This window comes from Notolabrus celidotus, chromosome 8, assembly GCF_009762535.1.
Source record: "Notolabrus celidotus isolate fNotCel1 chromosome 8, fNotCel1.pri, whole genome shotgun sequence".
In the NCBI taxonomy this organism is placed as follows: Eukaryota; Metazoa; Chordata; class Actinopteri; order Labriformes; family Labridae; genus Notolabrus; species Notolabrus celidotus.
Genome location: NC_048279.1, coordinates 17,177,036 through 17,200,496, shown reverse-complemented (window position 1 = coordinate 17,200,496; position 23,461 = coordinate 17,177,036). Strand labels below are relative to the sequence as shown.

General features: G+C 42.9%; 1 protein-coding gene across 1 annotated transcript in view; it reads left to right on the top strand.

Moving 5' to 3' along the window:
* Positions 1–23,461, top strand: part of LOC117817997 (A disintegrin and metalloproteinase with thrombospondin motifs 2-like) — a 220,011-nt gene that overhangs the window by 58,665 nt on the left and 137,885 nt on the right. Inside the window, 2 exon segments of the mRNA XM_034690833.1 lie at positions 21,587–21,867; positions 21,869–21,997. Of these exon segments, the coding sequence (XP_034546724.1) occupies positions 21,587–21,867; positions 21,869–21,997 (410 nt within the window).

The window sequence follows — 23,461 nt, the reverse complement described above, 5'->3', positions numbered from 1 at the left end:
CCAGTTGCCTTGGTGAATAAACACTCATACACACACACGCACACAAAGACAAAAAAAAAACACACATTCCACGACTGTTCAAAATAGTCAGCGACACACTTGTAGCTCACAAACGCAGCCTTGGCAACTGTTTTTCTTTCTTTTTTTTTAATTAGAGCAAAAGATCAGAGAAATACCAAGTGTCAATACCGCCGAGAATGAGAGTCTGGCAACAGCGACCTTTTGGAGCTCCCTGATCTTTTATAATGTCAGGGAGGGTGCGTCTTGTTCTTTTCTGCTGTAAGTTTATGCCCCCTGCCACGCCCCCGCATGGAAATATAGAGAACTGCAGACTAATAAGGCCCGTAGCTTTTTCCATGGACTATATTTAGTTTTCCTCATTGGGGAAATAGCCAGTTGGCATCAGGTCTTGAACCCGCTCATTATACTTTGTAAACAGACTTTTCAGTGGCTGTCATCAGTGTGTAGATATTTCATATATCAAACTATTTCATGTTTGCTAATGAGTGTAGCTGTAAACACCACAGATTTATTGTCCTTGTAGCTTTGCCACCATGCGTGGTCATTTCTAAACATTAGCCAGAATAAATCTGTTAAAAGTTTTAAAATGTTGATGTTGGAATAGACTTGTTCCCTTCTTTTTTCCGCATTTAATTGGATCCAGTTTGAGAACAGACACAATGCTGTGAGGCACTTTTGCCACACTTTGCCACCATGGCCACATGTTACTTCCCCACATTCCCTGAGCAGCAGGCAGAGGATGAGATAAATCACTCCAGCCTAGAGGCCCACTGGCTGGGATCATCTCTATCTGTGCAGTCTCCCCCCTCGCCTTCCCCTGGATGAAGGTGTTGGTGGTAGAGTGAGTATTAGCCTTAGGCTGTGGGACAAGGGAGGATTTCTGTGCTGCTGGTGCAGTGGTCAAGTGGAAAGCAGCCTTATCTTCTAATCCTGTTAAATAAATGGCCTGCATTTATGTTGTCAGTGGGCCAGAGTAAAAAGGACAGAGTAAGAAGATATATAATAGCCGTGAGATAAATGTGCTCTTTGCCCTTCTTTGCTGATGGTGGTGGAGGTGGAGAAATGATATCCAGGGAGCCCAATGACCCTCAGCCAGTGTGTTTGTTCTTCTTGTGAGCCGCTCATGACTTAAAGCAATAAGTTCACATCACAAAAAAAAATACTTTATCTGTGTAGGCTTGAAGAATACTGTAGTTTTTCTTGCTAACACGATAAGTGCAGCAGCTGGAGAAAAAGTAAAAGGAAGAGATAAAGATAACAGCAAAAAGGGCAAATTTATCAAAGGCTGCATCAGAAAGATTGAGAGTGAAAGGAAAACATTGCCGGGGCAAACAGTAAATACAAGGAAGAAAAGCAGCAGTGTGTGAGTGCAGGAAAGTGTATCACTTGGGTTTTTGCATGTGATTCTCTAAGTGTAAAGCCCATACACTATGTGTGCATGTCAATGTACATGCATGTGGATGTGATCTCATGTCCATGGATGCTGCCAGTATTGTGGCTCGGCCTGTTTGTTTAGCTGTGAATTCTTCCTCTAGATCCAGTGACTCACAGCCTGTGGCTTAGGCAGAGTTTTAGTGCCCAGAAATCACTAATCTGGATCACACAGACCCAAGACCACAGCCTCACTGTTACCTCACTCCTGTCACTGGATGTTTTAGTTTCTCCAAACTACAAACTTGAGTGTTAGATTCCATGCAAGGTTTAGACTAGTTTGAAATGTTTTTAAGTGACAAGCCTTCAGCTTTGATTTTACAAACTCGAACTATTTCAATCATGCATATGGGCAAACTTTTACAGCCATGTCAGTGAGGACCTCCGCCATCCTGGATCTATTTGTTGCACAAATATAAACACAATAATGTGCTGATGGCTCTGTTCTTAAGATCCTTCCTGGGTTAGCCAAGCAGCATCGAATGTCAATAGAGGGAGTACAATGGAAAAAATGTTTGGTACACAAGAGGATACATGGTTTCCAAGGGGGAGGCAGAGCTTTACCAGCAGTGGTGGTGAACTAACAGCATGGGTGTTGAAGGGACCAGTGAGGAGAGTCTGATTTTAAATGTCTTGCTGGGAGAATGAGCTCTGACTGGTGTGAGTAATCAGAAACAATGAATCAGCAGCTGTCAGCAGGTTAAAGCTGTAGCATATGACCTGTGTCTCCCACATGATGACGGTACTCCACCTTTATAAGCCCACAAATGAAAGTATGTCCCTCTTCATAATAGACTTTTTTGCAAACTCCCTCTTCACTGTCCTGTGCTTAAATCTGAGTTACCTATGAGAGGGTCACATTTAATATTGTTGGAAAAAATGAACCGCTTCACAAACAGGCCTTTCACCCAGACGGTGATTCAGTTAATATGACCAGCACATAGACTGTATAAAATATGGACATAGTATCCCTGACGTCACCCATCTATTCCTGAGCGCTGTTTTGAAGCCAATCGACGGCGGCAGCCATATTGGAAATGCGGAACTCAACAAGGCAGAGTGTGAAGTAAAGGGGCGGAGTTTGAGCCTCCTAGCCAACAGCTATGTGTTCCCGTCCGGGAGTCAAGTCAGTCATGTCCTTATTTGGGCAAAAGCTTGTAATCTTAATATCTTCTGATCCATCTCGTTAGAAAAAAGTCACCCCCCGCACAGTGTGCGCCGATAGAGAGATTAGCTACGTAGAGCGAAGCCGTTTTTTGAACCAGGCTGTAAACATGTTTATTAACGCTGCAAAGATTTTCTTTTTTGAATTTGTGTCTATATTGTTTCCGGTGTTTCTGCAGCCAGCCTCAAGCGGATTCTCCATGAATTACAGTTTATAACACTTCTGCATGAGCTTCATAGTTTGAGACCGGAGGTTGCCGCTTGGACCAGCATCATATTCTGTGACTCTGTTTCTCAGACCGTATGCATCATTAGAGGGATGGTTTGTTTTTTATTTTTGGGCTGTAGGGCTGTTTGAGGTACTTGTCAATACTAATGTATTACCCACAGGGGATCCTGTTCAGCTCAACCCTTTAGTTGACCCCCTTTTGTTTTCTTACACAACAAATATAAAATAATGTAGAAAAGAAAACACGCTCTTTTCTTTGAACAGTTTAAAGGGACATCCAGCATCTCTTAAACCTGATCTGAGTATTTTGGCTGGCTGCCACTCCTTTTGATAATGATAACATATCACATCATCTTAGATGTCTGTTGACATTAAAAAAAACATGTAAAAATAAGATTACTAGCCAACATTCAAAATGTCCTGATCAGTTTACAGTCATCACACTTTCTTCAGCAGGGCCAGCCCACAGTGCACTGAGGGATAAAGTGGTTTATAGTACCTTGCTAAACTGTTGGCTTGGTTACCAACTCTCTGATCACTGCTGTTCACGTTCTCGCCTCAGTGCATGTTTTTCAGTTGACGCCATGTTCCCAGACCTCTGCAATTACTTTGGCAAGCAAAATGTTGTCGCAACTGATGGGAACAATTACCAGAACTAATCACCATAAGAGCAGGATTTTTCTTTAATTTATCCCCTGCTTCTTTTCGATGAGGTCATAGCCCCGCTGTCAGCTAAACCTCTCTCATTGGGTTTCAGTTTTTCCCATTTTCTTGACCTCAACGTAATTCTTTTCAATGTAGCAGCTTCTGGGTGATGGCAAAGACTCTCTTGTACTTCTCGTCCAGCCTTTTAACTTTGACAGCAACCACTGGAATTATCAGACACAGAGATGACACCACCTTGTGCCCTATACCTCTCAAACACTTAATGTGTAGGCGCAGTCCTTTTCTGGCTTTACATGACAGTGGTAGACATATCATTCTTTGAAGTGTCAAACTTTCAAGATACTTGTTACTCTTTTCCAAAACTTTAACTCCACCACTTGTGGAAAAGAACCCATTGTGGAAGCAGTCTTCGGCTGCTGTTGCTGTTGCTGTTACGACTGATGAGCCAAAACAATCTTCGCCTTTCTCAGTGTTGGAGTAAGCATGTGATTTATAATCTCTGCCTGGACAAGCAGCACAGAATGAATCGCACTTCATCGGAATGTTTTCTTTATTTGCAGATTGCATGTCAGTCATGGGTGGAGTTAATGAGAGAGAGAGAGAGAGAGAGAGAGAGAGAGAGAGACAGAGAGAGAGAGAGAGAGAGGGAGAGAGAGAGAGAGAGAGAGAGAGAGAGAGAGAGAGAGAGAGAGAGAGAGAGAGAGAGAGAGAGAGAGAGAGAGAGAGAGAGAGAGGGAGAGAGAGAGAGAGAGAGAGAGAGAGAGAGAGAGAGAGAGAGAGAGAGAGAGAGAGAGAGGGGCAGAAAGGAGGAGAGGAAAAGTGAATAATAAATAATGTAGTCGTGTGAGAAACAGACTTTGCGGGGCCAAAGGGACAAGAAGGGGGTGTGAGGAGCAGTACTGGCAGTACACTCAGTAATTGTGTGTGTGTGTGTTTGTGCGAGCGTGTGTATATGTGTGTGTGTGTGTGTGTGTGTGTGTGTGTGTGTGTGTGTGTGTGTGTGTGTGTGTATGTTTGGGACCCAGATGGACTGTGCTGAGGTTACTTGGGGAGAAGAAAAGAGTTGTGCTGCTTGGCTTGGGTGATGGACTTCTCTGGAAAGACCTGTTGAGTTCAATACATCCTTTTTTAGAAAAAAAACAAAAACACATCCGCTCAAGATGTTGTTATTCTGCATTGTTAGCTGTCAAACTTCATTTGTGCTGCACTTGAAGTTAGATGAAAGAAACGTGAAAGACAGTTAGAGAAACAAAATAGTGAAGAAAGAAATAATGAAAGAAAGAGAGAAAAAGAAGAAAAGTGTGTGCTTAAAGATGTCTCTTAGAAGTAGCTACTTTAACTCCTAACATGTAATCATGTTTGCTTTACACTTGTTAGTGGTAGAGGAGAAACTTCTTATTTGACCTTTCGATCACATTGATGCTTTGACCACAGACACAGACACAGACACAGACACACACACACACACACACACACACACACACACACACACACACACACACCCCTAAGGATGGTTTGGTGTTATACAAGTGGCCAGCTGGGTGAAAATCAATCAGGTAAACTAGGTCAGAGGAGGAGTGGAGAGGGAGACGCGGGAGGTCTCAGAGGAGCAGGCCTTTGTTCCACATAGGAGGGGGATACAGAGAGATGCATCAACAAAATGCCTCTGTCCTTTCCCTGAGGTGCAAACACACATCAGGTACCCAGGATGTGTCTGCATATGATGCATGAACTCATGTAGACACATTAGTTCTCCCATGTGTTTGGCGGTGCCTGTGGTGCAACACATGTGTGTCTGCAGGTTATACAACATCTGATCCAGGCTCCCTCTCTCTGTCTCCGAGGCGACGTTTTTAGACCCTGAGCCAAGTATTACTGAGGCATTACTGTCCTGACCACTCCTTTTCCATGGAAACTCCAATAAGAATCCAGCATGCTAAGCCCTATCTAGATGGATGGAAGACCATGTTATGTCTCAGTAACCTAATAAAAGCACCACGTAACGCTCCGCAGCTACAAACAGACAGGAGCAGCATAGGATGAAATTTATTCTGAACCAATTTCTGTTTCATTCCTAATAACTGGTGTTATTGCATTCACAGCGTCGGTCTGTATACATGAAGACATAATGAAGCGAGGAATCAAATCAATAAAATCCAACCACTTTCATGTAATAGAAAAGACACATTATAAGTTTACATGTTTATTCATGATGATCTTTCAATTATGCACTGCCATGTTCTCATAATCTATCAATATTTATTTTTAGGCATCGAATTTTAAATCATAAGTTATGTAATAACTAGATTATACATCAACACATTATTTTGCATCCTCAGTCTTTGTGTGCGTGTGTTTGTGTGTAAGGCAACCTGCTTCTCTGCATGAGCTGCCGGGCACTTCCATAAAGTTTAATTATATGTTGCATTCCCAGTGGAAAGGCTGAGATTAAACTAAATTAAATTGTGTTAGGGTGCATAAAATGTTTCTGTGCCGAGCAGGATGCACACTCACATTCACAAAAGAAGCATGCCAGGCTGCAAAGGGGTGGATACAATATTGTTGTTGGCAATGATTTTCGCCGGTCTAGGAGCGACTGTGATCTTCGTTATATCTGGATGTTGGTCTGCTGTGTGCCTTGTGTGTTAAAGCTGAGAATGCTCAGAGTACCATTATGTCTTTGTTTTAAAGAGCTTGTTGTGCAAAATGAAATCTCATACAATACACCTTAAAAGACATACAGACTCGACTAACTCCTGAGAACATACTCTGAATGTTGAGCTTGAGTTAGTCCATCTTTGAGAGTGAACTGTTTGGAACTAGACTTGGACCCAGGTTCCATGCTAGTAACCTCAACATGCTGCTGTTTTGTATGAATTTTACACCTTGACTTGCATTAGCAGAGCAAATAAAACAACAGAAACATCGTTTAAGGCAGAATATACTTGAAACTCAAAAACCGGATCCGACTTAGAACCGGTTCAAATTGATCAATTCCCAGCATGACGTCACGTCACGTTGCGTCATGACTTGTCACATCACGACGCGTCACGTCACGTTGCGTCACGTCGCATTACGTTGCATTATGTCACACACCCTGCAATGCAGAACTCCTAGGTGCAAATACCTCAAATATGCTGAAGTATTTGTCAACTCTGCCTCGAAGCTTGGGGTTCGCGTCGGGCCAAAGTGAAGAAGGGTTCAATGTGAACATGTTCGCGTCGGGGAGGCAAAAAAAAGTGCAGTGGTGAGTAGCAGAGGTAGTTTTTACATTATAATTATAGTAGTTAAATAATACAAAGTCCACTGTCATCTCTACCGTCTTGAGCGGGTTCAGCTCCAGATGGTTCTGACTACACCAGAGTGCCAGCTGTTCCACCTCCTGTCTGTAAGCAGACTCGTCTCCGTCCTGGATGAGGCCGATGACAGTAGTGTCGTCTGCGAACTTCAGGAGTTTCACCGAGCGGTCCCCTGAGGTGCAGTCATTGGTGTAGAGGGAGAAGAGCAGTGGGGAGAGAACACATTCCTGTGGGGCGCCAGTGCTGATTGTCCGGGTGCTGGATTTGGTGCTCCCCAGCCTCACCTGCTGTCTCCTGTCCGTCAGGAAGTTGGTGATCCACTGACAGATGGAGGCTGGCACTGTGAGCTGGGTGAGTTTCTGGTGCAGGATGTCTGGTATGATGGTGTTGAATGCTGAGCTGAAGTCCACAAACAGGATCCTAGCGTAGGTCCTGGGGGAGTCCAGGTGATGCAGGATGTAGTTCAGACCCATGTTGACTGCATCTTCCACCGACCTGTTTGCCCAGTTTTCCTCTCCAAATTCAAAGTCTTTTTATCCAGGCTCGACGGGCCACGTCCGGACTCACGCGGCTGATAATAAGGTCAACCTATTGTTCAGTATGTTCAAGTTGAATATGTTCATGTTCAGTCTTGCGCAGACATAATTTTGGAAAAAATAAAAATGTTCCTTTTGGTGCAAAAGACTGTAGAACTACTTTTTTTCCCCTCAAAAAAATACTGATTGATGAGGAGCAGAATCGACAATGGCATTGACATTGATAAAATCAATCAATTCCCACCCATACTTGAAACACACTTGAGTATCTGCATACAAACATTTTCCTTACACCAGTGTTGTGGTCGAGTCACCAAACCTTGAGCCCAAGTCGAGTCACGAGTCCAGAAAAGCGACACTCAAGTCGGAGTCCTGGACTTGAGTGCAACACGGTCGTACACAGAATGACTCAAAGAAACCTAACAGTTTCCAGACTCTCTCATTAAAAACTTTTCCACTGTTTTGCTCCTCAATCTATTTAGTGAAACATCAGGACCAAAATGTTTTATGCTCTGAATCCTTGTTGTTGTTGTTGTTTGATTTACTTTCATGAATTCGGATATATAAAATAGGGCTCACTGCACTTATTGACAGCCAAACATTTTTGAAATGGTATCAAAACACAGCATGAGCTAAATCAGGATTAGGGTGGTGATTATGATTTACTATCATAGCAGTTAATGCATGACACATTTTACATTTAGCTGAGTTAATCCAAAGATTAGTATTTATAACACAGACAAATATGAAGTGGAGCATCATGTGCTTCTCACAGGCATTGATTTCTTGTTTTCTTTGTTTGTTTTTTTTTATTCACAGCTGGACTCATATAACTCATTTTTCTTTCTGAAGGCCTTTTCTGTCAGTCTGTTCATATTTTTTCATTATTTTTAAGTTTGAATAGCACAATAGAGCCATAGTCGGTTCATTATGAGTCAAAGATTAATAATTCAGATCAGAATCAGTCCTGATGTGTTCCATGTGAGGAGTGTCTGTTCATGTTGGAAGTTATTAGCCTCCTGACAGATTATAAATATCCTCTGGCAGAAGACAGGGGTCATCCCCCTTTTAGGACTCGGTTACATGACGTGGCTTCTAAAGAGCAAAAAAACACAGATTTACATGTCAGCCCTTTGTTGCACTATAATGTTCTAGCCGACCTCTGCATATTAAAAGGTTTGTACGTCTTCACTAAACTGATCATTACAACATTGTAAACATTTGTGAACATGACATGTTTTCAATGAGTGTTTTCAGATGTTTTTTCAATTTGACCTCTTTCCACAAAATATGGCCATTCATCCACTCCTTTGATCAGTTTCCATTGGCAGACTACCAACATCTGGTCAGCAGTGGGAGGGTGACTGTTCTTACTCTCAGGTTGTTTCAGGTTCTGCTCTCTAAGATTCCCTTTACTGTGTTAAACGACCTCTGAGCCCACTTTGTAGTAGTAGTGCATTTCTACCTTTGTTAGTTCTGATTAATAGTTACAGCTCAATCAAAACACATGTGCTGCATGACTTCTAAAATTACAACAGAGGCACAAATGAGTCTTTTTAAACTTACCTTGATTGTGATTAGGGTTGCAAAATTCCGGGAATTTTCAAAGTTGGAAACTTTCCACAGGACTTTATGGGAATAAACAGGAAAAAAAATGGAATTTACTAAATTGAAGGTTGGCTCTTAATAGGGAACTTAAATATAGTTGGGAAAAAAAATATTTTAGCATAATCCTGACTAAAACAACCAGATTTCATGCAAGTACAGTTGAATATCTATACTATTCCTCAATCACATGCACATAGCACACTGCTTACTTCAGGGCTATTGAGACCACGCCCCCTACATGCACTATGCATTCCTCCATCACATGCACAGATGATTTCTATTATGGATGGATGTCTGCTTATAAAAAAACAAAACATTTATGCTTGGATATGATACCATTCCATTAAATTACCCTCAATTCCCAGTTAATTCCCATAATTCCCATGGAAAGTTTACAATTTGGAATATTTCCAAAATTCCCCAGCTTAACTTCCCATGGAAATTTACCGGAAATTTTCCACCCCTTTGCAACCTTAATTGTGATTAACCCCCAACGTGTCAAGGGAGGCTCATGTCATAATAAAACAGAAAACAAGAGGGCTGTTTTTAAAAATATTTTGTTATGGGTGGAGAAAAATGTGGGATAAGTTCCAACAGAAGGCCAAAGTGAGAAATGCGTTCATTTTTGTTTTTCTATTTCCCCAGCCTCTATCTTTATCATTAGATTGTCCCATCCTAGGTCTCCCCTGTCTTACTAATGTTAATCACACTCATTTTCACCTTTCCTCTAATTATTACACATTTAATAAGCTCAACAAACTCTTCTTAATTTTTCAAAATGACAGTTTTAATAGACAGAGAAAAAGGATTACACTTACTCAGTGCCATCTTAGTCAGGTGATAGCCTTGCACCTGCATCATGTGTGAATAGCTACTCACCATTTTTCATGACAATTTTAATTTCCATGGCGCCTCATTAAGCTCGAAAAAACTCTTTCTGTTCAAATGATCAGCAATGTTCGACATTCTGTATGCTCACATGTACAGTTACACAAGACTGCATTCAACTAATTAACAGAGTGCACTATGAATACATTCAAACTTCACTTGTGATGTTATAACAGTGCTGTAAAAGCCCTTTTCATCTTTGTATCACTATTACACGAATGTTTCACACATCCCTTCAGAGCTGAACGGCTTATATTGCGCTGCCAGAATCAACTGAAAGGTTTCCATTCAGTTACAAGGCTCTGTTTTTCCCTTTCACTCCACAGGACTGATGGCTTACTTACAATTCCTGCATACATTTATGTGGGTGTACCTTCATACCAGTATTCTTCTGAAGATGGACATGTTTTTGAGGGGTAATCCAACCTCATTAGAAGCATGGTGACCTTAAGTGATTTATTCTCATGCCATGTCTTTGCTGATTGAAGTTTTTGCCTCTTGCTCTGCTACATTCCTTGCTGGTCTTTGAATTAATTTACATTTTTCCACCTCCTGCGCCCCCCTGAAAATAGGAAAAAGTCTATCAGTGTCATATTTGTATTCCAAATATGATAACTCCTTTTCAGATCAGAGCCTTGTTTCACTCAAGTGTTTTGCAAGCTCTCAGATTGCACAAGGTGGCAATGTCATGCAACGAAATGTTAAAATTCTCCCGATACATGTTTGAGTCCTACAAGGCTCCTGTTCACTTATATAGTGTGTCATTTGGACCAAATTAAGAGATGGGATTGATTGGATCTAATGGCAGAGATGTAGGTTGATAAAATCAGCAGTGGATATGGTCAACAACGCTTAGATCTGCTGATGCCCTCCAACAGCAGTCTCTTGGACTGCGTGCGACAGTAGTGATATGGCACACCATCATCTTTATGTACAAAGTGGTTGCTTTGACAGATTTATGGTTGAATACCCTTTTTTTTTGTCAAATATTTTTATCGAATTTTTCCATTTATGAGGAGGGTACCAAAAAAGGAAAAGGACATTTTAGAAACACAACAATAAACAACTACCCAACTTAAACAACTCATTCAATCACACTCATTCACACCACAAGAGACAATACAATCAATACAATCAAAAAGTATTAACAAGTGGAGAAATAACAGCACAGAGTAGGAAAGAAAAAGGAAGAGGAGAAAAAAAAATAAGGAACAGAATCAACAACTCAGTTGTTCATTGGTTTTCAGCTTCAATATTTAAGGTATCTATATGAAGTAAAAAAGGTTGGCAGATTTTATGGAAGGTCTGGAGGGAACCTTCAGGCAGAATCTCATTTTCTCAATTCTAATGCATTGTAAAATTTCTTGAATCCATCTATTATGTGTAGGTGGGGATGAATAAGTCCATTTAAGGAGAATCAGCCTCCTTGCGAGCAGAGTGGTGAAGGCAATAACATGTTGTGAGGGTTTGGACCTAAAAGAGTGATACGAGGGTCAGGGTTCACTGTATGACAAAGGACTTCCCCTAACGTATCAAAGATGGCACGCCAAAATTCAATACGTTTGGGGCATGACCAAAACATGTGCATGTGATCGGCAGGAGAGAGTTTACACCTGATGCATGAATCATTTGTGTCTGGATACATTTTTGCTAATCTCGCATTGGTGAAGTGGCTCCTGTGTAAGATCTTGCACTGTAGGAGTTGGTGCCTGGCGCATATAGAGGAAGTCTGAACAAGATTAAGTATACGGTAACAGTTCCATTGTTCTGGATACCCTTTTTAATGCTCTCTCAGTGCTTGTTTCTCCAGCCTCATACTCCAGCTAAGAATCAACCACACTGTATACTTGAAGTCATGACCATCAGCTAACCTTCGCTTAAAGCTCCTGTGGGGCAAAGAATGAGTGTGTGAAACAGCTCAAGCTAAAATTAAACCTTGTGTATTACAGTGAGGAATAAAAAGTGGAGGTTCAGGTCTGTGTAAAGGGGCAGTTTGGTCATTTTAACTACTGTTCGGCAAGGCCGGCAATAACAGTGAAGCTAAGCTAAACATTGTGGATGGAATTGGGTCAAAAGGTACAGAAAATCATGACTATAAAAATGAATATAATACCACGTGTACGCTATAGTTTTAGCTATTTTTGTTTCTTCACCAAGCAGGCTGGTGAACTAAATCTGGTTTTCCTTTTACTGTCATAAGCTATCTGTAAAAATGTCTCAATGAAGTCATCCCAATGAGCATACATTTCTTCCATTGGGAGTGAATAATTGTGTTCCACTACACAATGACTAGATCAAGTGATCATGTTGCTAAATAATGGGGGGAAAGCTCCCAAATTTCACAACTGTCAGTGTAACAGCTTTCTTTCAGTTGTAGTGAAGAGAAGTATTTTTTCCGTGTGCCACCCGGTACGCCCTCTGATCTGATCTGATCTGATCCTTTGAAAGCAGCTCTAAAAAGAAATCTGTTCCGTCTTAACTTTTTTTTTTTTTACTCAGATAGACTTTCTTCTCTCTCTGTCTCATTTTCTCCTTCTCTTTTAGGTTTACCCTCACACACATGCACATACTTTCCCACCAATAATTACAGTACAACAATAATACTCATTCCTGGGCAGGACCTTGAGCTTCCTGTGGTTGGGTTAAATTCAGTGGCAGCTGTGCCACAGAGGTCAGGGAGTAGAATGAGTCTGCTGGCATGGCTGCCTCTCTGAGGGATGAGGCACTGTTGGGATAACAGGCCAGATTCCCTCGATCACCCAGACCTTTTTTAGCTCGAGGCAGCCTGGGAAAATACCATTGTCTACTGCCCCTGGCACAAAAAAGGTCCAAGCTAAAATACAAATCATCAAAAATATCAACAAAAAAAATCCTAATCTTCTTTTGAGGATTAAGTATTATAGCTTGGTGCTGGATAACAGAAAGAGATAATTTAGTTAGAATCAAAATAGCTTATAACCCAAACAACAGATTTTGTGGGGAGTCAAGTTCTTCAGAGAATACTTTTATCTAATAATCCTATAATGCAACCTACTTTTTAAAGTCCTCTCAGCAGAGCCGTGTTAGATGTTGGTGGTTAGGAAACAAGGCCGTCTCCATGCTCCAGATCCACAGTGATCACTTATCAGAAAGGGCACCCTGGCCAATCAGATCAGTTCAGGGCACAAAAGGAAATAGGCCACATGCACCCACTGAGAGCTTAGATAACATACTGTGCATAAACAGTCAATAGCAAAGGTTGTGTGTGCAGAGATGTGTGTGTGACTGCCTAAGTAAATGCACACCTGAAGGTGGTCCTGCGGTGGTTGGGGGTGTATTGGCATTGCCAGTGAATAAGTAGAGGTGCTATTGACCCAAGGGCCGAGTTCCATGGATTTTCACATTACTGGATGCAATGAAAAGTGAAAACTATTGACAGAATCCGGGAGTTGACCTTACTATGAAAGCATGAAACTGCAGGCCAAAATATTACATCAGTGTATTCCTTGGTAATATCTCAGTAGGTTGGGTCTCTTTCTTCACTTCTGTCAAACTGAACATATTGTTCTCAGGATGCATTACATGTAATGTTGCATGGACTCATTATGTTACAGGGAGAAAAAATGCTGGAATATTTTCCCACTTGGTTGTTGTCTATGGAATCCATTGTCTGTGTCAGAGTCTGAAAAATCAATACAGCAGTCTTTGTTTCTCCTTCTGTTGCTTTTTACTGTGGTTCATGATAATCAATATGCTTGTTGAGGGGGCAGACAAACATTACAATTCTTTTTTTCTGAATAATGTTATGCTATGATCTCACCAGTTTTAAGACAAATACAAGTAAGTCCTTTCAGTCCAGGTCAGTTTACATATGGAGAAAGGTCTATTTTCTTCCTTTTGAGAACATTTCAAACATCTAAAATTATTCCAACTGGTGATGAAACTGAATGAGGTAGAGTACGAAACTTTGGAACATAGAAATCTGTACAAAAACAGCAGGCAAGTTGTGTGGTGCGCAGCCAAGAACCAGCGAGTGAACCCCCACACAAACCTGTTTAATCCTATTTTCTTAATTGTTAAACCGACAAATATGGGAGCCCCGGATGTTGTTTAAGTGCTTTTCTATACATACAGATTTTTTTCAAAGGTGGCTCGCATGAATAATAGATATCCATAAAACACATTTCAAAAGAAGAAGTATGATAGCTGCTTAGGCTGTAAGACTAAAGCCCAAGATCCACAGGATGCGTCGCGTTACGTTACGGCTGCGCCGCGCACGTCGCAGCAAATAGGTTCCCATTCAAGTCAATGCTCTAGAGTCCACAGGGCGCGCTGCGGCGCGTCTCAGCTCCGTCTCTGGAGCGTTCCGCCGCGCCGCTCTGCCAGAGATACGCGAGGAGTCTATTTTCGCCGCTCCCCGCGCCCAGCACGCGTCAATCGACACAGAAATGATCGAACTATCCCGGAAGTCAGGCACGAGGATCGTATGCAACATCCGCTCACTTTCAAAATAAACACCATGTGCAAACACAAGATCGTAAATTTCACCACTTCTTCAACATTACGTCATAACCTGTGGCATCGGGCCAGACGTCAGTCTCAAAAGATATCCGACACCATGGACGAGGAAAAGTTTATACTGTGTTGTTCTCGCGCGTTTTGGAGTTCTCGAGGGATCTTGAGTTTCCTGCTCCGGAGTGCGCGCCGCTCCAAACACGCATCCTATGGACCAGGGCGAAAGCCCCGGGACGGAGCAGAGCCGTGTCGCAGCCGTAACGCGGCGCACACGCATCCTGTGGACTCCCCGAGTGAGGCTGTAACCAAATGTGATGCCATAAAGGTGCATGACTCAGAGCTCCAGTAAATCATCATTATTTTATTGTATGATGAAGACATCTATGGCTGGATATTGATAACAAAATTAACTCTTGATATCTGTAAGCGATGTATTTATTTATGGGAGAAACTCCTGTTTCAGTTATCTACACTCCAGATCTTCAGTGTCAGATATCTAAAATAAAAAAATATAAATCTTCGCAATTATTATGAAATATGAATGTTGGACAATTGTAACAACATTTCAACTAGTTATGTACTTCAGAATACTAGCCACTTTTTTCTGCGATGCTGGAGCTGAGGTTTGTAGTTTTATTAAAATAATGTGAACAGCTGCCTTGGGCACATTTAAAGTGGTTTCAATAAGAGATCGTCGTTTCACTTTACCTTATAATGTGTGCTGTAGAGATCAGTGGGGTCTCCACGGGTCGGTAAAGATGCAAATAAAACTCAAAACAACTCTTTACCATCAGTGCACGTTTATTTTATGCAGGTGAAGCTCAAGCATAACTCAGATATGACGTTTCAGAAAGAAAATAAATAAAACATAAAATTATCTCCCTGCGTTCAGTCCAGCAGCATGCGGGCCAGGAAGATGACTCTGCTCTGACACCAGTCTTGACCTTAGGTTACCAAGGTAACTAACATACAGCAAATGTCACTTAAAGAGACAACACAGAAGGTGATCATTACAATGCTCAATGCCAATCACTTGCCTGACTAATATACTAAAATGCAAGTCATTGTTTTCTGGTGGGATAAGGATTTATTTATTTTCGCTGTACTTCTGCTGTACGTGGAAATGCACTGAGGTCTGTACCTGTCTTGATTCACACACACACACAGATGCACACATACACATGCACTTTTAACACCCTATGCATTGCTCTCCATACAGAATTCCCTGAATTGACTTTCAGCAGCCACCTGTGTGGGGTTCATGGCTGTGGCCTGATGTGCTGTCACAGGGCTTTGATGCCTCATCATGTACCCTCTCTGAGACACTGGGAACACCTGTCCTTGTACTTACAAGGCATGCTAATACATGCATACACAAGGTGGCCTGCTGCCTGACCTTGCAAGGACAGCAGGAGTCATTGAAGAGACAGGCCACGGTGGCCCTGCAGGACACAGTGCAGCATATGCTCTCTCCATATAGCATTAAACACATGCAGCATTATCAAGTTGCAGGCAGTCTACACCAAAAGCACACGCAGGACTTAGTCAGACCAGAAAAATGTAAATTTGAACAAACGGGAATCAGCTCGTTTTGATTTCCAAACACCTTTTATTAAGAACATCCCTTAGAAACGAGGAGAAATTCCTTTGCTGTTGGCAACTGGAGGTAATTAAAATAAATGAATATTACAGTCATAGCACGCGTGGGTTTTATTTGTGTTTCCTGTGTTGTTGTTCTTGTTGCATTCTATAGTACACACTCTTTTCTAAGAATCAGCTTGAATGCCACAACACAACATTGACTGTTATATACACTTTTCGAAGATGCAATGAAGGCTCGCATAACTTGTAATAAGACTCTATATGAACCAAACAGAGCGCCGAAACAGTACAACACATTGAGAGTGCGACAGATTTTATCTTTACTTGTCTCGTCTGACCATGTAGCTCTATTTGTCCACTCACAATCTGTTTGCACATGCACAGGCAACGGACGTCTGGACACCCACCTCCTAAGAACTACACAGACACGTGCCTGAACACACAAACACACACAGAAACACACACACAAACCCCTTCCCTACCAAGCCTAGCTAAAATAACCTCCACAAACACAAGAGTTTGGTGTGTGCCTGTTTGTCTGAGATGAGGGATATTATTGCCCGTCTCTACCCTGCTCCTTCCAAGTGCACTTTTCAAGGTGCAGGGCTTGGTATCTCCATGGCAACAGCAAAAGCGACCGGGAACAGAGGGAGGGAGGTGGTGGGCGGTGGGGACAGAGGCGGGGGTAAGGGAAGAGAGAGGCAGGGTGATGGGGATGATGTTGATGTGTGGAAGGAGGGGGGGGGGGGGGGTTACAGTGGTCACAGAGAGGCATGCTGGGTACTGAGACTTGGGAACACTGTGACATTTTCGTGTCATGGCGACGCGGACTGGAGGCAAACAGGGTGTGGCTTTTTGTTGAGATGTGTGTATGAGGCATCTGTAGTGATTTGTGTGCGTGTGTGTGTTCCCAAAGAGTCGTGTAGAGATCTCTGCAGTGAGAGAGGCCAGGTGTGATCTGGATGCTTGGTGAAAGATGACCTCTCACTGTACAACACACACACACACACACACACACACACACACACACACACACACACACACACACACACACACACACACACAGTCTCTTTTTCTCCCAGCGGAGAGTCAGTGTCTGTGTTTGCAGGGACCTCCAGGTATTACTGGACAGTATTTACATATGTTCATGCACTCCAACAAATGTCCACCTCTTTACATGTTTCCTCACTCCATGCTCCACCTCCCTTTTTTTTACTTTTACCAACACTCACTGTTAGGTGTGTGTAGCATCTCTTCAAAATCGTCAAACTATTGAAAATTACAAAACTTCACAGCAGATGGAAATGTTTCTGTGTACACTATTTTTTTGATTCTCTAATCATATTGCAGGTGTTCAAAAGTGGATTTTCAAGCATATCTAAACCAGCTCACTGATCTATGTTGAGTATGAGTGTAGGAAGCAGTGTGTCATATATTGCAGGGAAAAGTTAAGGGGTAGAGGTCAGGTTAGAGGATGAGTGTGAGTTTAACTTAAACACTGGGTTGTTCCTGCTCTCATTTTAGTTATGAGCACCTCCTTCTTTTTCCAACCTTAATAAAAATGTCACCATGATGTTGCATTGCACAGACTTTGCAGAAATACCCAGGTTAAAATCTTTTGATATGAGTGTTTGCAGATATGTACATGATTACCAAACTGTCAGGTATTTTGTGATGGTCACAGAAAAAAACTGTGGACTGTTCACATTATAAATTCATATACTGTTTCATCAGAAAGTTGAATGTCTGAGTTGAAAAAAGTAAATAATTTCAAGAAGCTTTTCTTCAAAATGACTTCACTCCTACTGCTTTGCTGGCATGGAAGTCCTGAATAGTGCATAGTACGATACTGGATGATTCAAGAAACGGAGGTGGAAATGTATTCAGTCTGCTCTCCAGAGCTTCCTGAAAACGCTCAGTGATGATGTGGCAAGCAAGGAATCTATGAAGTTTCGCTTCATCGTGCAATTCATGAAACCTATTCAGGCAGTATGAAGATTGCAGAAGATAAGAAAATCAGAAACAGTTTCACAGCACATACAGAAGTAATGAATCACAGGTGACTGAGTGGACAGTTTAAATCTTGAAAAGGATTCATTAGTGCTAAATGTGATGAGCAGAGTGACCTGTTCATCAAAGCAGACACTCACAAAACATACCGCTCTCATTTGTTCATTAGTCTTTTTTCACAAAATTGGCAAATTGAAGTAATTGGGCTGAAGCAACCTTGTTCTCACCAAAGGCTGTGGGTACACAAATACTATGCACTTTTTGTTATTGTCAGCATGCCAAGCATGATCAGTCAAAATTAGTTTTATAAACTTCAGAGGTTCAGAATTTTCTGGACTGTGAAGAAATTCAGATTTCATAACAGAAAAGGAAAAGGCTTGAGGAAAACCTGAAAACACAATCGTAATTGTATTTATAGCATTAACATTTATATATTTTTTTTGTGTTAATGCTTTTTTAAGCCAAAATTGAAATGTATTATATTGGTGGTGGAAACACATCTCAGAAATCTCAACGTATCTCCCTCAAAAGGGACATTGTTTCATAATATACAGTAGACACAATGTGAAATGACAGTCTTACATTATAGTCTACTTAAACCTGGAGGAAAAAGTATCTGTATCTTAAATAGCATTTACGTAGTAGGTTGTACTTATTTTTCTATAGTAAATTGATGGTTTAAATCACACACACACCCACACACAAATTTAAATGTACACATTGTCTCTGTCATAGAGCTTAAAACACTGCTTGTGTGGCAAAGAACAAGTGTGAAATCAAACAAAAATAAACTACAAAGCTGTTTTAATGCTGAACCTTAATTTGGACTAAAAACAGGAAAAACAGCAAGTAAAAAAAATCAAAAAGTAGTTATTGTTTTTTCCACATCAGCTGTTTGCTTCTAAGCTTCTCATCTGTGTTTAAAAAAAATCAAGAGGGGTAAATGATGTGCTAAATGAGGGCAATACAGGTTAAGGGTGGTGAGGCTTCTCTTTTTTCCCTCTTTGTAAATTGGACCCTTGGGCCTTGCAAACCTGAGTGCGTTTCCACCAGTGTGCCACACGAGGCGCTGCTGCTCATCCAGCCCAGGCCGGCCAGGACGCCTGATGGGATATCCGAAGTTTGTGCACGGCGTGCGGGCTGTCAGGGACCGGCGGAGGGAGAGCTGAGCTGTAGTTTCGATAGCAGGGAGGGCGTCCAAGTTGAGGGAATCACTTTTGGGCACGCCACACACACTGGATGTGTGATGAGGCAGCTTGCTTGTGAATTCCGCTGCACTTCTTGTGAGCTGTCAGCGGGCCTGTCAGTCAGTCAGTCTGTCAGTCAGACAGTCTGTCAGTCAGTCAGTCAGTCAGTCAGTCAGTCAGTGAGTACGCAGCACGGCCAGAGCGCTCTGAAATATCCTCTCTGTCTCATCTCATAGCGGACACACACACAGGGAGAGTGTGTGGGCGCACGGTGCCTGTTATGTGTTGTGTGTGTCTGTGTGAAAGAATATGTGTGTGAGGAGAGACGGGGAGTTGTCGGAGTACTCAAAGAGTGGGGGAGCACGCACAATGTGAGAGAGGAGTTGAGGGAAAGAGAGTGACATAGAAGAGGAGAGTTGAGTGAGGAGAGAGAGAGAGAGAGAGAGAGAGAGAAAGAGAGAGAGAGAGAGAGAGAGAGAGGGAGAGGGAGGGAAAGAGAGAGAGAGAGAGGGAAAGAGAGAGAGAGAGAGAGAGAGAGGAGAGAGAGAGAGAGAGAGAGGAGAGAGAGAGAGAGAGAGAGAGACATCAGCAGAGAGAAGGAGGAGGAGAGAGAGGGGAGGAGAGCTCCGTCTCTCCCGGTGCACTTGGCAGTCTAGTTGCGGGCTGCTGTGCTGTTGCTGTCGTGGCGTGGCTGGTCGCGCCAGGCGGGGAACTTCACCACACTGGAGCCCGGAGTCCCACTCTCTCACCTGCGCAGTTCGGAGCTGCCATGGGTCTCTCGCCTGGATTTACTGTCCTAATTATTCTACCGGCCTTTCTGCTGCACACCAGCGGCCTTTACATCGCCAGTAGCGTGGTACGTACAGTCCAGTTAAACGTGGTCACTGTTTATGTTGTTCTCCGTATCTGCTCATCTCTTATCAGAAAAGCTGCACGGGGCTCTTCACGCGCTCACTGGAAGTCTGGAGCTCAGCGTTGCGAGCTCATCATCACACTATCCGCTCTCTACTTCTTCTGTTCAATTTCTGGCATGCTTTTTGCAGCTTTTGCAAACAGAACTGTAGGATGCATTTGCAACTTCTGTGCGTCCTGCTGTGGGGTTTACAGGGTCTCTCCGGAGGTCCCTCAGCAGTGCAACAGTGGTGTGATTTGCTCTCTCCCACCCAAGGGGGTCGTGTTATCTTGGGTGTAAAGGGGCATCAGATGCACCGGTTTAGTGTCGGATTTTTCAGGGAAGTAGCCTAACATTATCTGATTCTGCTGCTGTCGCATCTATCGATCTGTCACAGGACGCTGGAGTCGGATGTCAGCATATTGATCACACTATTATCAAATCATTCCTCCTACAAGAGGGTAAAGAATATTAACAGCGCGTGCAGGGATTATTTTAGTAAGCAACTTTGTACTTTACACATGCAGTTTATAAAAACAATAATACCATGTGCGCCTGAGGAACACGTGTAACCATGTCTGACTGTGTGATAGCATTGACACCACACAGTGGCCTTGGCACATTGTGTTTGTGAGTGTGTGTTTGTGTGTGCTGGCGCTGGGAGCATCTTTCTTAAATACACCTGTGTTGTTATTGACACATGAGAACGAAAAACCGAGCATATTTTACCTGCAGTAATTAGCATGTATTAACAACACGATGGGAATTAACAGCTTAAGTGATTGCTAAATTAATTATATTCAGCAAATTCAATTAAATGATAAAAATAGGAAAACAATTGTCGGATTTTTTTTTTTCGTTTCCCTTCTGTGTCGAGGTTACAGGGATAATTTTTTTCTGGGATCGCACAGCCTTACAGTGAGAAAGAAAAACGTGAGATAGCCGCAATTAGCACCTGATCTTGTTCTGGCTTTCCTGTTGACGGAGGAAGGGCACAGAAGGTGTCAGGAGCGCAGAGCGCACTGCTGAGGCTGCCGTTTCCAAACGCGCTCCGGGGTCGCCTCTGGGTTCATGGGTGGGGCTGTGTGTGTGTGTGTGTGTGTGTGTGTGTGTGTCTGTCTGTCTGTCTGTGTGTGTGCGTGTGCGTGCGAGCGCGTGCGTGCTTGTGTGTTTGTGTGAATTTGTGTGTGCGTGAGAAAGAGATAAAGAGAAAGTGAGAGAGAGAGAGGTTACTGCTCTTATTGATTCTTTGATTTATTATCATGTTTCTGTGATGCAGAATAAAGGATAGATAATTACACGGAATGCTTGACATTTTTCTAATTCTTTTAATTTTATCACACTTTTTTTTTCCTTCACTCCCACTCTCTCTCTACCCATGGTCCCCCTTTTTCTCCACTGTTTATCCCTCATGCATTCCCCATGACATCCCCTCCTCCACAACCTCCACCTCTAACATCTTTCCTCTCCTTATTTTCCACATTCTCACATCTTACTCATTAAATAACACTCATCTTACTCTGCCCCCCCCCCCCCCCCATTCACTGTCCTGTTTACAGACTCCCTGCAGCACGTCCTGGGGGAGTATGGACTGGTGAGGCCGATCAGTGTGGACGCAGAGGGCCGCTTTCTGTCGCACGCCGTCTCGGCAGGCCGTGTGGCAGGGGGGCAGTCCCGTAGGCGCCGGAAGAGGGAGGTAGGAGTAGGGGATGATGAGTGGGAAGGACCAAAAGGAGAACCAGCAGTCTCTAGGGAAAGGCTTTACTACAATGTCACCATCTTCGGCCGGGAGTTCCACCTGCGCCTGCACCACAACGCCAGGCTGGTGGCCCCCGGAGCCCAAGATGGAGTGGCGTGATGACAGTGACAGCACCGGCCACACGGAGCCTCTGCAAGATGAATGCTTGTATGTTGGGGAAATCACAGACACTCCAGGATCAACTGTGGCAATCAGCAACTGTGACGGCCTGGTGAGTAGACAACCTGAGTCACCTTTACTCATTTGTACCCATTTATGTGTTTATTTTCTGGCAGCTTGAACAAGCTTTCAATGCGACTGTGGACAGAATGATGTGGATATACACGAGAGAGCAGCTGATGCATGTCTCTCTTCGGGGCAATAACAGCAGAGAGGAAAGGCAAGGGATGTCTGACCCTTGACCTTGTCACTGTCTCTCATGAGTCTTTCTGGTTCCCTCTTAGCTCAGAGGTTTTCATGGGGTCTAATTCCTGATTTTTGTTGCTGTTCTCCCTGATGTCCTCTGTGGAGACTGTAACACCGGGACTGCCTAGAGGAATACCTGAGTCATGTTTTCATCCCCGCTGTCCTCTGCCCTTTTTTGTTGTCTCTTGCACGGGGGGCAGGGATTATTTAAGGAATACTCTGTTCTGCATGCTTTTACAATAACATTAGGCTGGCTTCTACTGCTCACTAAACATAGATACACAAGCACCTGGCAAATAGCCCACACTATAACAGAATTTGAATTCAAACTGCCACATGAAATATTTTGGTTTGCACAACAGTTGCTCAAAGAGCCTGAATTGCAGATGCTTTTAATAGAGCTGACGCTGAATAGAGGAAAGGGAAAAGAGATGGCAAAACAGTTGGTGAATGGCTGTCAGTGAGAGAGAGAGAGAGAGGAGAGAGAGAGAGAGAGAGAGAGAGAGAGGAGAGAGAGAGACGAGGAGATGGAGAGAGAGAGAGAGAGAGAGAGAAGTGAGATATAGACAGTGTGAAGTCTTTGCACAGGAACTGGTGAAGCTGAGAGGATGCAGAAAGATGGAGGCCAGTGCCCGAGGAAGAGGTGGCAGGGACAGGAGTGAGAGGAAAATGATGTAAAAATTGGTGAAGGATTTGTACAGATTGTGGGATGGAGTTCCCCCTCGTTAGGAAAACTGTTCATTAGTCAGCCAGATCAGCCCACCACTGGAGCTGAGTTGCAGCGACTGGATCCGTTTAGGGTTGAGGACACAGGGGACTGAGCGAGCAGCTGAGAGAGCAGGCAGGGAGCCAGAACAGCACAGGCCTGACATGCCCACTTAGCCTGATACCAGCAGCTCACTACTGGTATGCCTTTCTCCTGCCTGTCACCACAGTGCCTATTGGCAATTTCCAGTAAAGCTTGTTAACAAAGTGTGTTTGGTAACAGATAACACCACCAGGAACAAGTGGTTATTGGTTTGTTCAAAGGCTGTTTGCATCACCAGGCATGGGCTGAGACTCGAACGGATGGAGTGAGATATTTTTGAAAGTGTGTGTTTGCGTAGAATACGTTTACATCAAGGCTGCTTTTCTCCATAATAATGTTTACAGGACATTCCTCCTTATCTGTGTGCATGAATATTCAAGTCCTTTCTTAGTGTATGTTCATGATGCTACAAAGGAATATTTTCCAAGTGGGTCCACATGTTGTTTTACATCATTAATGTGC